The 14,903-nt window shown below is 42.4% G+C and overlaps 1 protein-coding gene across 6 annotated transcripts in view; it reads right to left on the bottom strand.

Annotated features, from left to right (window-relative positions):
- The window catches only part of PARP6 (poly(ADP-ribose) polymerase family member 6), a 36,137-nt gene that overhangs the window by 10,281 nt on the left and 10,953 nt on the right, over positions 1–14,903 (bottom strand). For 3 of the 6 annotated variants that reach the window (XR_015715684.1, XR_001602356.2, XM_016201425.2), the window contains 11 exons: positions 14,745–14,894; positions 13,638–13,848; positions 13,057–13,110; positions 8,557–8,652; positions 7,862–7,954; positions 6,950–7,075; positions 5,710–5,775; positions 4,720–4,787; positions 2,173–2,221; positions 1,813–1,925; positions 1,046–1,118 (listed from right to left, as the gene is read on the bottom strand). Coding sequence is in view for 1 of the 6 variants with exons in the window: in XM_016201425.2 (XP_016056911.1) it covers positions 1,046–1,118; positions 1,813–1,925; positions 2,173–2,221; positions 4,720–4,787; positions 5,710–5,775; positions 6,950–7,075; positions 7,862–7,954; positions 8,557–8,652; positions 13,057–13,110; positions 13,638–13,848; positions 14,745–14,894 (1,099 nt within the window). In the remaining 5 variants the exon portion in view is untranslated. The remainder of the gene's footprint in view (positions 1–1,045; positions 1,119–1,812; positions 1,926–2,172; positions 2,222–4,719; positions 4,788–5,709; positions 5,776–6,949; positions 7,076–7,861; positions 7,955–8,556; positions 8,653–13,056; positions 13,111–13,637; positions 13,849–14,744; positions 14,895–14,903) is intronic. The other 3 variants (XR_001602357.2, XR_015715685.1, XR_015715686.1) reach the window with 3 other exon arrangements.

The raw sequence follows: 14,903 nt of genomic DNA, 5'->3' as shown, positions 1-14,903 counted from the left end.
TTATTTAACAGAAAAGGAGTAAAGTGAAGACTAGATAATATAGGCATGCCATTTATATAGCTTTGCTAATTTGACAATTTCCAAGTCTATTCCCCACAGATCAATGAGAGAAGGGACTGGACAAAGGCAGTTTGGACTAATGCCCAGTAAGGTCTGAGTAATGTGGGAAGGTGCCTACCTGTCTATCATTCACACCTGGGAGCAAGTCAGTGGCCAGAATGGGTGTGGCCACTGCAAGTGGAGCTAAACCTGAATATTTAAACTTTTGAACAAAGGAGTCAGTCTCTCTCTCTCTCTCTGTCTCTGTCTCTCTCTGTCTCTCTCTCTCTCTCGTATGCTGGGCTCCTGGCTCTCCTGTTGCAGGGGCACAGTCCACTGCATCCACGTAGCTCACAGCCATGTGGGACCCACACAATGGATTAGTGAACTGAATCTGGACTGAATGTACTGAACCCAGCTCCAGCAGGGAACGGAGGCTTTGGACACTGGCCCTCCTTTTGGCTTTACTGGATCTCCAGCTGCACCTCTTTCAGGCCTTAAGGGGCATGGGATTTTGGAACCTGAGGAATGTAACTCCATACCATAAAGCCACTAAAGCCTTTTACCACATCTCATTGTCCTGTGGAGGCTTCTGAAAATGCTATCTCAGTGGTACCCCAAGAGCCACCCCACTCCCATGAACAAAGGAGAAATTTAATTCTCTGGTGACACTGTATCAACTCTGAATGAATAATCACATGTACTGAAAAGTTCTAATAGGTTAATTCATCGAATGGCTATAATAAGTAATTCATACTCCTGCCTACAGCTACATTCCCATTCCCAAAACCACCAAAAAACATAGCCAGGAGGTAAAATATATAAAAGCCACATTCACTTTATACATACAATTCCAACTTCCTCCCTAGGGAAGCCACACAGCAGACTAGACTTAAGGATGCTGAAGCAAAAACAGCTGAGTACTACAGCACTTCCCCAAAACTGAATGGGCCAGAAAGGGAGGGGGGGTGGCTTGAAGAGGAAGAATAAAGGGGCACAGCCTCACCTGCAGCTTGGTGTAGGATGCATTCACCAGCCCATTGCGCAGGATCGAATGCCAGTTCTCAATGTGGGACCCACTGTAAGGTAGGATAAAATGCATGTCTCCTCACAGTATGAGGTTTCCAGGAGCACTTTCAAGACTGCCACTCCCACCCATTCTCACCCACACAGGACATGAAGATGGACACATATATCTAGTGCTGAGCATGCATATGGACATACTTACAGGCATGCAAGATGTATGTGTGTGGCTAATCCCTTTATCTTAATTTCCAGTCCCATCCTCTCTTCCATGCTTAGCTAGTCTCAGTATTTTCATTGGCCTATTCTCCTATATTTCAAATTAAATTCTTCTCAAACTCAACAAATTTATCACTAAATCCAAATATGGCTTCCAGTCCTGAATTCATGTGTACTTTGAGAAAAGGGTACCACCACTGCCTTTGTGTTACTTTAATATGGCTTGCTCTTTCTCCTCCCACAATTAGGCATGAATTGCGGATTTCCTCAAAGTAGCTTTCAAATCTAATCCCTCTAATCTGTTTCTTCAATGATCTTTTTATATGTAAATGTCATTTCTCAACTACATCATAAGTAGCTTGAGAGTAAAGACCGTATCCTAAGTATCTTTTTATCCTCTACAGAACCTACTACAATATAACTAATTGGTAACTGATTGATGGACACAAACTCATTCATCTTGAATAAACTCTCCCATCACCCTACATTCATTATTTGTTGCCCTCCCTCCCCCATCTCCACCCTCCTCACTGGAAGGCAAAAGTGCTGCCGTAGAGCTTCTTGGCAGTCCGGAACCGTGCCTCCTTGGCAGGAGGGCTGCTCAGCAGGAGGAACTGGTGTGAGGTGTGCATGAACTTCAGCTGCTGCCCAGGGTGGGGGTGGAGTCAGAAAAACAGAGCAGAAACAGAGATCAGGGAGAGAAGGGTTGGGGATAGGGAGCAAATCAGGCTTGCAATAATCCCAAATAAAGGAAATATGCTTAGGCCCAAAGACTATTGTTGACTGACAGAGTCAATCAGGAAAGTCTAGGACCAATGTGGTTGGCTGGTTTGGAGCCCCTCCCTGCCTCTCATCAGATATTTAGAGTTGAGAGGGAGACCGGTCACTTACCCTGCTGAGAGGTAGTTTGACAATGTGTGACCTGTTGCTAGAGATGATCCTAGGACAAAACAGAGGAAAAAGGAAAAGGATACAATAAGTGTGTGGTCAGGCCGTCATGAACACAGCAGCCTTGCTGTGCCCCTGGGAGAACAAGCAAGGATTCCACGGTGTCTGAATTGTGTGAAATATCCAGGCCTCTACATGGATATTCCCTTGGGTAGTAATGTTTGCATATAAAAATGTAAAAGGAAAGCTAGTTACTGGTAATTAAATAACGAATGAAAGAAAGAGAGGGATGGACGGTGAGCTGCTACATCTAGAGAGAGAAAAGAACAAAAGGAAGAGAATAGGTCAGCTAAAAAGAGAGGTGTCTGTATTAGGATGGTGATGACTTATCCTTGGGATTTAGAAACTTAGAACTGGGCTCAGGAACCATCCCACCTGAGCTCAGAGGAAGCCTCTCGGGAAAGGTGAAGAATGGAAAGAAAGTTACTGCTTCGGCTGGAGAAAGCAGCAGAAGAAACTAGAACAAACTTCCTAAGGATTCTGGGATACACTGGGTTATATATAGGCTGAACTTAGAGGACAAGAGAGACTAAAGGCATAAAATACCAAGGGCTCAGCAAAGGAGCATTATCTCCTATAGTGGATGGTTTAGTTTTTTGTGCTTCACCCGTGTACTTATGATGCCATCCTGGAAGATCTAGCCTGGTCATTCCCCATGCTGAGAGGGAGCATGCTGCATTGAGAAAGTACTGATGTCAAAGGCTGACTAAGAAGAAAGGGAAAAGTGATGTCAAGAAAACAGAACAGGAATCAAGATCAGGGAGGGAACCATCAACAAAATGAAAAGGGAGCCCACTGTATGGGAGAACATATTCATCAATGATACATCTGATCAGGGCTTAATTTCCAAAATATATAAAGAACTCACACAACTCAATACCAGGAAGACAAATAATCCAATTAAAAAATGGGCAAAGGACCTGAATAGACACTTCTCCAAAGAGGACATACAGATGGCCAAGAGAAATACGAAAAAAATGCTCAATGTCACTAATCATTAGACAGATGCAAATTAAAATTACAATGAGGCACCACCTCACACCTGCCAGAATGGCTACCATCAATAAATCAACAAACAAGTGCTGGTGGGGATGTGGAGAAAGGGGAACCCTAGTACACTGCTGGTGGGAATGCAGACTGGTACAGCCACTGTGGAAAACAGTATGGAGGTTCCTCAAAAAATTAAAAATGGAACTGCCTTTTGACCCAGTGATCCCACTTCTAGGAATATATCCTAAGAATCGTGAAATACTAATCAGAGAGAATATATACATCCCTATGTTCATACCAGTGTTACTTACAATAGCTAAGATCTGGAAACAGCCCAAGTGCCCATCAGTAGATGAGTGGATTAAAAAAGCTGTATTAAAAAGCTGTGGTATAGGCTCAGTGGTTACAGTGTTCACACACAGACAAAAAGGGTCCGGGGTTTGATTCTTGGTCAAGGGCACATACCATCCCTGGCCTCGGTTGGGGTGTGTGAAGGAAGCAACCAATCGATGTCTCTCTCTCACACAGACGTCTCTCTCTCTCTCTTTCCCTCCTCCCTTCCTTCCACTCTCTCTAAAAATCAATGGAAAAAAATATCCTCGGGTGAGGGTTAAAAAAAACAGCACAAAAAATTGTGGTATATTTACATGATGGAATACTATGGGGCTGTAAAAAAGAAGGATCTCTTACCCTTCGTGACAGCATGGATGGACCCGGAGATTATTATGCTAAGTGAAATAAGCCAGTCAGAGAAAGACAAATATCATACGATCTCACTTTTATGTGGAATCTAATGAACAAAATAAAATGAAGAACAAAATAGGTCCAGAGGCATGGATGCATAGAACAGACTGACATATCTTGGGGGTTGCAGGGGGAGACCAGAAGAGGTTAACCAAAGAACATATATGCATACCCATTGACACAGACAATAGTATGAAGCCTGGGGTGAGGCAGGGGCTGGGTGGAGGGAGGCAAGCAGGGGGGAAATGTGGGACATCTGTAATAGTGTCAACAGTATAAAAATAATAAATTAAAAAAGATCAGGGAGGGAGGGTGGGGGTTGAGGGCAGTAGAGAGTGGTCAGAAACTTTGCTAGAAGGGAATAACAATAGGTCCTCTAGGCTCTGGACAGTCTATGTCAACAGGGAAGACCTTGAGACAGCGAAAGGGAGTAGAAGGGAGAGATACATCTCTCTGGATGCACAGAAACTTACTTGAAATGAATAGCGTTAATTCCTACATGCAAGGGGCACTGAAAAACCTACTGGGAAATAAGAAACCCCTAAGAGAAGTTGATACATCTCAGAATTTGTGGGTTCTCTGTAGGACCTGAGTTCTTATCAAAGCCAGGTGTCAATAAAACCTCAAGAAAAAGCATCCATGATACATATAACCTCAGGAAGGAAGCTGAAACTGTCTCTAAGAGAAGGTGTAGGCTTCACGTCTAATGCCATGTCCCTGCTCCACTCTGGAAAGAATGAATCATTCTATCCATACCACTGCAGGAGAGGATGAGCCAGGGGATCCAACTTGTCCATCTGCTTCTTGATTTCTAGATATGAGCCCTGTAAGACAACAGCCATAAGGTTAACTTCCAGGAGCAGTGGGAGCTCTCCCACTTTCCACAAATGACTGTCAGGACCCAGGGGCAAGGTAGACAATGAAGGCCACACAAAGGCAAGAGGAGATGGGGTTCCCACCCACAAGGAGCCCAGTCAGATTGGGAAAACTCATAAATAAATATGAAAATGACTGAAGATACTTACAAAACAACATGCAGGTGGGTCTCCCTCATTTTATGCAATTCCTACAGCCTTACAAAGTTTATTGTAAATAATAAATAAAATCAATGTCTAGAAAGAATAGGCTAAGGAATCCTATGGTAAAACTTTACATAAAGCAGAGTCCTTCTGACAAGTAAATCATCCCTCATTGGTGTATCTCATGTGTTAACCTAAACTGTAATATATAGGAGTTGCTGAGAAGAGGCCCACCTGTAAATGAGCTCAAATGAGTATCTATTCATGCAGAAGTTGCAGATGAGGGGTGAGGAAGTCCAGTGAGGGACAGTCTTGAGTCAAAGGATGGTCACTGTTCCATATGGCTGCCCCACCCCAAGAAGGGTAGAGATGCAGGTCCCTGGGTCTAGTTCCTTACCTCCAAGCCCCCCTTCTCAACCTCCCAACCCTAGGCAGAGGTCTTTCCCTCACCTCCATAATTCCCTAAGAATTATGGAAGAAACATTAAATATGAACAATGTGTTAAGGAATTAGCAGCAAAAGTAAAGGTTGAGAGAGACATTAAGAGTAAGAAAGAAGAGTAGTAACAGAGCTAACAAAACAACAGAACAGGAGGGAAAACTAAAGTAAACACAGTGAGGAATCTGAGTAGCATCTCTAAATCTTCACTCCAGTTCCATGAATTCTAAGCAGAATATGACACTTGTGGCACAGGCAGAGGGCAGGGGACAGGCAAAGGGCAGAGTACCTGGGTCATCTCCCGGATGGACATCACACTATCCAGAGCTTTCTGAAGTCGCTCATAATTCTTCTTCTGTGGGGAATCAATGGGAAGAGAAGACCCAGATGGAGAAAAGTGGAGGAGAGTAAGATGTGATGAAAAGGAGGACCAGATGTACAAAAAAAGTCTAGGCCCTAGGGAAACAGTGTAGTATGTCATGGAAAGAAAATAGATTTAATGTCAGATAGCACTGGAATCACATGCTAGTTTTCTCTACCAGCTGAGAGTAATAGGGTAAGTTACTTAACCTCTTAGAACCCCAGTACCCCCGTGAATAAGTGAAGATAAAAATTCCCACTACCCTCATATAGATGTTCTGAAATGACATATGTAAAGAACCTGGTATAGTGTGTGATACATAACAATGAGTGATAGGCAATGTGATGATTGTGTCAATTAATAGTGTCAATTTCACTGGACCATGGAATGCCCAAACACTTGGTCAAACATTATTTCAGGGTGTGTCTGTGAGAGGGTTTCTAGATAAGATTAACGCTTGAATCAGTAGACTGAGTAAAGCACATTACCCTCCCAAATTTGTGTGGGCCTCATCCAATCAGTAAAAGGTCAGAATAGAACAAAAAGGCCAAGTAGGAGGCTCCTCTTGCCTGACTTCTTGAAGCTGGGACACTGGTCTTTTCTTGTCTTTGGACTTGGATCTGGAGACTACTAGCTTTTGGATTGAAACTTAAACAATTGACTCTCCTGAGTCTCCAGTTTGCTGACTGCTGGCCCTGGGACTTCTTAGCCTTCATAATCATATGAGCCAATTCCTTATAATAAATCTCCTATTGGTTATGCTTCTCTGGAGAACTCTAACCAATGCAGTACTTTACATATTATCCCTCCTTTTTATAACAATCTGCAAGGTAGATATTATCCCCAGATTAACTGACTTGCCTAACACCATTCAGGTAGGAAACAGCAGAGTCTTAAGTGGAATCCAGGTTTGTTTGGCTCCAAAGTCTGTATTCTTTCCTTTCATGACGTAACTAATATTAATTCTTCTCCTCTTTTTCCGACAAATTCAGTTATTTATTCACTAAAACGGCTAAAACTTAGGGTTCAAGAGTTCCCAAGAAACAAGTGTGTCATTTCTTCTAATCCTTATTCCAAGATGCTGTGTAACCAGGATAATAGCCCATAGTCTCCCACTATCTTCTACTGTTTGTTCCTTAGCCCTGACTTTCTTCCCAAGCAACTATACCTTGGGGTTAAAGGCCAGAGTCTTGGGATCAGTGGGGTCCACCACAGAGGGATAAGGCTCAAAGATGATGCTCTTTCTAGGGGACTCCAAAGCTGCCCTACACATGGCCACCAGCAGATCCACCACCTTTGGGGAAAGGAGAAAAAGTGTTCAGCAGAAGCTAAATGATTTCTCAGTTCTGGAGTCACACAGTATCCAGGATAAGTCTACCTTTTGGAGTCTCAGCATTTCTCTCTGCTCTTTTTAAAAGCAAATATGTTTATGGTTTTTTTCATTAGAAAATATAAACTCATAAAAATTCAAGTAAAAATGATTTTAAGAGTGATTAAAAAGCCCTGGCCAAGTAGCTCAGTTGGTTAGTATAGACTTAATACACCAAGGTTGCAGCTTTGATCACCAGTCAGCACACATACAAGAATCAACCAATGAAGGCATAAATAAGTAGAACAATAAATCAATGTCTCTCTCTCTCACAATACAATTAAAAAAAGTATTTAAAGAATAAAATTCATCCCCCTGCACCCAAACAAATCTCATTCCTCACAGATAAACTGCTAAGTTTGATGTATATCCTTCCAGATATTTTTCCTATGGAAATCGTTATTTTATTATACAGGCTATTTAAAAAAAATAATTGTACTATACATACTGTTGTTTTCTTATATGTTATAAATTTCTATCCATAAATAATAGCTGTATAGTATTTCCACTGTAAGGACACAACATAATTTCTTTAACTAGATGCTCTATAGAGTTGTATCCATTTTTTAAATATTATTATTACACATAATATTATCGTGAACATCCTTATACATGAAAGCATTTCCAGAGGTTAAGTTCCAAGGAGTGAATTGCCAGGTTCCCTGGCCTTTCTTGATCCCAGTTCCCCAGCAGCATTTCCCTCTCCCATACCTCTGCTCCAGTGGCCACCTCCTCTGCAGCTCCGGACATGACTCCCAGTGTATAGAAGGAGAAAACGCACAGCTCACGAGTACAGACAGCTGGCTGAATGGACATATTAAATACACACTGGTGGTAGAGGAGGTGTAATAAAAAGGTTTGTAGGGAGAGAGGGACAATCCTGACCTCAGACAACTCTAGAATGAGGTACGAGTTTGGAGTCCACTATGTCAAGAGAAAACTGTAAATAAGTGAAGTCGTAATTGAAATGCTTTACTGATAAGTTTGAGAATTAATGCTGTCTCCTCTATGTCGCCTTCTATGACTTCCCTAGGTAGTTAGATGCTCTCTCTTCTAAGCTTCACAACATTGCTCATATCTCTTCCATACACTGATAGTAAAGTGTCTGTCTGCTTATTTAGATTTGGAGTTCTTAAGGACACAATCATATCCAATCATCTTGGTCAATATCTAATCCCTATTTTTAAATGTTGGGTGGAGATTGTATCTTCAAAAATATACACATTACCTCATCTTTCTTAACAGGACTGCTGACATTTTCTGAGAAAAACAGTTATTTCTAGAGTCTTAGGGGGTAAGGGCAGAATTCTACCTTTACCATAGACCCAGGAAAAAAGGAAAGATGAGGAGTGAAGGGGACTTGACTAAGGGTCCAAGGAAGAGGGTCACAGAGCAAGGTCTTATACCTTGAGCATGGACCCATTCTGGAAGACATGCTGCTCATCACACACCACACAGTACTCATTCAATGTTGGAATCCTCTGCTCTGCATACTTCATGATCTGGGGAGAGAAGAGATTCTATTAAATCTTTTGGAAGTACAGGCACAGATATGGGAACTATTTTGATAGTTCCCAAAATGGGAACTATTTTGATAGATATGGGAACTTCTTTTCCAGCTACTCTCATCCTTCCCAATCCTGTACCTAGAAAAGAATCTCTTCCTGGGCCCTGTACTTAGTTCAACTAATGGCCTGACAACAGAGCTCAGACTATATATTAAAAGTAAAAATAAGACCAGCCATGGCAGAAGACCTGGGTTAAGATTTCCCTCTTCACTACTTAATATCACATGTAACTTCAGGTAAGTCAGTTAACCTAGGCCTTGATTTCTTAGTTTATAAAGTTGAACAGTATTCACCTCATAGAGGTATTAAGGTTAATGAGATGATTTCTGTGAAAGTATTTTTAAACATTAACAGGTATTAGTCAAACTATTAACATTAGTTGTAGTAATTATAGGTTGCCCCTCTGGGAGAGATAAGTATTGAACCCACGATCAGATGTCAGAGGGGCCTGAGAAGCCATTTCAAGTACCTTGAACAATCAGCCTATCCACTGGTCACAACCACAGAAACAACTCTGTGCTGGGAAGAGAGATCCAGAGCTCATGCAGCAATATCCTAAAGTATTTGTTTTTAAACATTCTGTCTTTTTAAAAAATATATCTTTATTAATTTCAGAGCGTTTAGGAAGGGAGAGGGAGAAAAAGAGTTAGAAACACCAATGATGAGAGAGTCATTAATCAGCTGCCTCCTGTACATCCCCTACTGGCGATCGAGCCCGCAACCCGGGCATGAGTCTTGACTGAGAATCGAACTGAAATCTCTTGGATCTTAGGTCGATGCTCATCCACTGAGCCATGCTGGCCGGGCGAAACATTCTGTCTTAACATGGCTTTTCAACCAGGTACATTTTGTGTATAAATCAAGTTATTCCCATTTCACATACTTTGGGGGTGGTAAAGGGACATACAAGGGCATTTACTCATTCAGATTTATTGAATGCCTACTATGTACCCAACTCAGTGAAGGGTCTCCTTGATTATGCAATAACACAAAACACTGTCTTCTCAGGCTTTATACTCCTATAGGGCAGATATGGTATGTATACAAATTAATTACAATTCAAGGCAGCACATGGAACGTGACACATAGATGCCATATAAAACAAAAAGCATCATGAGAGCTCAGTAAGAGGAGACATCACTTCCAGCTAATTAGTTAACATAGTTGGCATAACGGAGAAGATTTTATGGGAAAGATGACACTGAGCCTTGACTACAATAGGCAGATATAGGGAGGAAATCCAGTGGAAGAAATGACACGAACAAAGGTAACAGGGATGCAAAAGTGAAAGCATGTCCAGGGAATAAAAAGATTTTAAAAAGAAGAAATAACCAGTAGTAGCTGAGCAGTGAAAGAGGTCTGCAAGGAGCATAAAACCGATGAATATTCTATTGTGATCCTTTCCTTAACGCCTCCCTAAATTCCCAGCCTTTAAGAATCCTCAACATGGGAGATTCCAGGATGGCGGTGGATTGAGTGGAAGCTACACTAACACTCTCCCAGGACTAAACTGGAATTACAACTAAAATATAGAAAAACCATCATAACAATCAACTGCAACTGAAGATTAGATGGAGAGCACCCTCATAACCAAGGACAAAAATGAGAGACAGCATAGAGACTGGAAGGCAGTGCGGAGGCATGAGAGGGTCAGCTGGGCTCCCACAGGCAGCAGCTGAAGGTCTGGAGGGATATCTCAGGTGTTGGGGGTTCCCACTGAGAAGTCTGGGGTCTAAACCCCAAGCTGGGCTCCCCAACCCAGAGCACCAGAAGTGAGAAAGGTGCCCACATAACATCTGACTGTGAAAAGCAGCCAGGGTTTCTGTCTGCCAGGGAGAGACAGCTGGTAATGCAGGAGCCCTCTTAAAGGGCCAATGCACAAAGTTTCATGTGCAGCCACTCACCTTGAGGACTGGTGAAGGGAGCGCAGGGTACTAAGCTGTGTGTGAGGAAAATCCAGGGATGCTGGTTCTGGGGATAGAGCTCAGAGGGCAGCCATCTGGATTCCCGTGCCGAGTCATTCCCCCATACTGCAGAGGACATATTTCTCAGGTAGACCTTTACCATCCAGGCAGCTTTTGCCTTGGGTGGGGAAGCAACTGTCCCACCCACTGGAAAGCCTCTCACCCCACCCTGTGGTGCTTACTCCTTACTGTGGTCTACAGCCTGAGGCTCATTAAGAGTCTACAAATAACAGCCTGCAGGCACAGGCAGACCTCTGAGTGCTTTGAGTCTTTGCCTGATTTGCTTCTGGACCCAGGCCTTGGAAAAGCAGACCTTGGTAGGCATCTTAGTAGTTTCCAAATGCACCCAGCCACAGCAGAGGAAGCCACAATCGCTGACAGCTCCAAATAAGGCACCCAAGGCAAGCCACAAACAGCATCTGGCACTGGCCTGCACCAGAGACCCTCCAAAAAGACTGGGAGTCCTAGCAGGTCTACCTAATACATAAAAACAAATCCAAACAGGCAGCCAAAATGGGGAGACAAAAAAACAAGCCCCAAATGAAAGAACAAAAGAAGTCTCCACAAGAAGAGCTAAATGAAAAGGAGATAAGCAACCTATATATATATTTATAGAGTTGAGAATACTGATCATAAGGATACTCAACAGCATGAGAAAAGAAATGGAAACTGAAAGAAATTAAGACACAGTAGAAATTTAAAAAAAACACTGGAAGGAATAAACATCAGATTAGGGGAAGCTGAGGATCAAATCAGTGAATCAGAAGACAGGGTAGAAAAATCAATCAGAGAACCAAAAAGAAAAAACAATTAAAAAACAGGAGGATAGTTTAAGGGAGCTGTGGGACATGTGAAATGTAACTATTCGCATCATAGGAATGCCAGAAGATGTAGAAAGTAAGAGAGGGTTACAGATGCTGTTTGAAGAAATAATGGCAGAAAACTTCCCTAACCTGGTCAAGGAAAAAATCATACAAGTTCAGGAGGCACAGAGAGTCCCAAGCAAGAACTCAAAGAGGACTACACCCAGACACATCATAATTAAAATGCCAAAAATTCAAGGCAAAAAAATAATCTTAAAGGCAGCAAGAGGAAAGCAATCTGTTACCTACAACGGAGCTCCCATAAGGCTGTCAGCTGATTTGTCATCAGAAACCCAACAGGCCAGAAGGGAATGGCATAAAGTGTTCAAGGAAATGAAAAGGATCTGAAACCAAGACTACTCTATCCAGCAAAGCTATCATTCAAAATAGATGGTGAAATAAATAGCTTCCTAAACACACACAAAAAAAGGCTAAAGGAATTTATCACCACCAAATCAGCACTGCAAGAAACATTAAAGGAATTGCTGTAATAAGAAGCAGAATGTTTGGTAAAGCTCCCCTGTGAAACTCTCCAGACCAGGGCTTTTGTTTGCTGGGAGTTTTTTGATTACCCCTTCGATTTCATCAGTTGTTGTTGGCCCATTCAGGTTTTCTAAATTCTTCCTGATTCAGTTTTACATGATCTCACTCATATGTGGAATCTCATGAACAAAATAAACTGATGAACAAAATAGATCCAGAGACATGGAAGCATGGAACAAACTGATGAATCTCAAAGGGAAGGCGGAGGTGGGGGAGTGGGTGGGGAGAGGTTAATCAAATAACATATATGCATATATGCACAACCCATGGACACGGACAATAGTGTGGTGAAGGCGGGGGTGGGAGTCAGGGTGGAGGGGACTAATGGGGAAAAAAGGGACATCTGTAATACTTTCAACAATAAAGATAAATTTTATTTTTTTTTAAAAAGAGGTCTGGCCCGGCCGGGCGTGGCTCAGCGGTTGAGCATTGACCTAGGATCCAGGCGATAGGGGTTCGATTCCCGGTCAGGGCACATGCCCGGGTTGTGGGCTGCAGGAGAACAATGACTCTCTCATCATTGATGTTTCTATCTCTCCCTCTCCCTCTCCCTCTCCCTTCCTCTCTCTGAAATCAATAAAAAGATATATTAAAAAAATAAAAAATAAAAAATAAATAAAAAGAGGTCTGTAAGGAAAACTGAAGACTACTTGAGCAAGAATGTTGGGGATGATAAGGAAATTAGTGTCAATTACTTTCTCATTTCGAGAACTAGGCCTTTAAAATTTGCAGTGCATCATTTAGCACTTGATTGTAAGTAGTCTGTAAATAGTCTTCCCAGTAATGCTGTAAGCTTCTTGAGGATGGGAACTATGCCTTCTTTTCTCCTATCCACATAACACTTAGTATTATCCTGGGAGCAGAACCACTCAGGAAATATTTGACTGAGGAGCCAGAAGATGTTAGGGGATCAGATGGGTCAGACAACAGGGGAAAGGCTTTGGAATGAAACTTTGGAATTGATTTACCTGGACAAGGAATCCATATTCCAGAGTGGGGATGTTCTTGCAGTGACCACTGACCTAATAAGAGTAAAAAGACAGACCTCATGAGCCTCCTATGAAACTGGCACCTGTATAGACATCACTCACTCACACCCTCACCGAGGATTCTCCTAAAGTAGAAAAGCCCTAGCTCCAATCAGCTTAAGTAATTCCAAAGCTGGAGAGACCTTTAGACATTTTTGCCAAGAGGCACCCATCCTTAACCTTCTTCAAGGTAGGTGGAATAGGCTAGTACAGCAGCTGATTATTAAGCTGGTCAAGTCTTAACCAAACCCTAATAAAACCATAAAATGATATTTCATTGGGATGCCCAACCCCAGACTCTGCTTCATGGCCTACTATCAGAGAAGCTTGCCCAATAGTTTAGATGTAAGTTTTCAGCTATTAAAAAAATGTGTTCCATTCCACCCACTCATGGTACATGCCCAGGTTTGACTTATGATGCTTGGAAAACCATACTCCCACCCCATTTTGAGAAGCTATACTCCCACAATTCCACTCCCACCCTCTTGATACCCAAGTCAAACCCGCCCCAGCTCATGTACCAAAGGAGAGGTCCGTGCTGGGAGAGGGAAGCCCAAGTGCTGAGGGCACAGGAGACCTGCCTGGGGACTGGGAGGGTAGCCAAATACTTCCACTTTGGGGTTCTTCATAGTACAGGAGATGGAACGGTTCATGAGTCGTCCAACCCGAAGCTCTGGTACAGCAAGTTTGCCTTTCAGCATGGAGTCCTGTATAATAGGGAAACTGGGAGACCTGGAGAGAGATCAAGGAGAAGTGATGAAACTGGGGATTCAGTTTGGAGAGGTTTGGAGAGGTTTGGGTCCTAGGCCAGGATGAGTGAAGTAACCTAAGTCAAAGAGGAACATATGAGACAAGTTCCATTGGATCTAAACACTGTTAAAACAAGTAAGTATATCACACATCTAAATTGAGTTTTATGTCATTATTTGTGTTGTTTTTTTTGGCTGGAATGTGGAGGGTAGGCAGAGGCCAAGCCTAAGTCATTCTATAGAATCTAGGCCAGGTATGGAACGATCCCTTGGAGAGGATGCCTATTTCGTTTACTCAATGTATGTATGTATGTGTGTGCGTGTGTGTGTATATTTATATACATATGATTAAATGCTAAACACTCTACTAAGCAAGAAGTAGTTTCATCCCAAAGAGCCTGATGTCTGACACTCTGTCAATAACAGTATCTGGGAAGCTACAAATCTGGGCCTGTATTTGCCTTTGGGAAGATTAGAGAGCACAGGAGGAGGTGGTGCTTTATTTGATATTTCTAGAACTAGGTAATAAATCAACGTACCCTTGCACATGAGCAAGGAGTTGGTGCCTGTTCTCTGACTCTGCCTCCTTAGGATAGGGAATAAGGATGAGGGTCAAATAAAGATGGAGAGATTAGCATACTTTTCTCCAAATACACAGCATGAGTTAGGTATTGTGTTTTACATAAAGAGTAAGGCATAAAAATTGGGGTCAGGAGTAGAAGGACAAGGACACATGTGGGTACTTTTAGTAGGTTAAGGGTACAGAATTCAGAGGACCCAAGGAGAGAACAGAATATATTTAGGTAATCAAGAAGGTGGGGTGGGGCTTAGACAAAACTAAGGTGATTCAAGATGTTCAGCTCCTAGGGGAGAACTTACTTGGGGATGGGTGAGAAGATGTTGAGGCCAGCTCGAAACTTCTTGATGGTACCAGTTGTCTTGAACCAACTGTGCCTCTTCTCCTGCTGGGTCTTCAAGAAATCGTTGCTGAGATGTTTCCATTGTTGAGATGTGAACATACCCAGGATCCTAAGGAAT

The sequence above is a fragment of the Miniopterus natalensis genome, chromosome 1 (genome assembly GCF_054644295.1).
Source record: "Miniopterus natalensis isolate mMinNat1 chromosome 1, mMinNat1.hap1, whole genome shotgun sequence".
In the NCBI taxonomy this organism is placed as follows: domain Eukaryota; kingdom Metazoa; phylum Chordata; class Mammalia; order Chiroptera; family Miniopteridae; genus Miniopterus; species Miniopterus natalensis.
The sequence above is the reverse complement of the archived record's forward strand: the minus strand, read 5'-3'. Positions and strand labels throughout refer to the sequence as shown.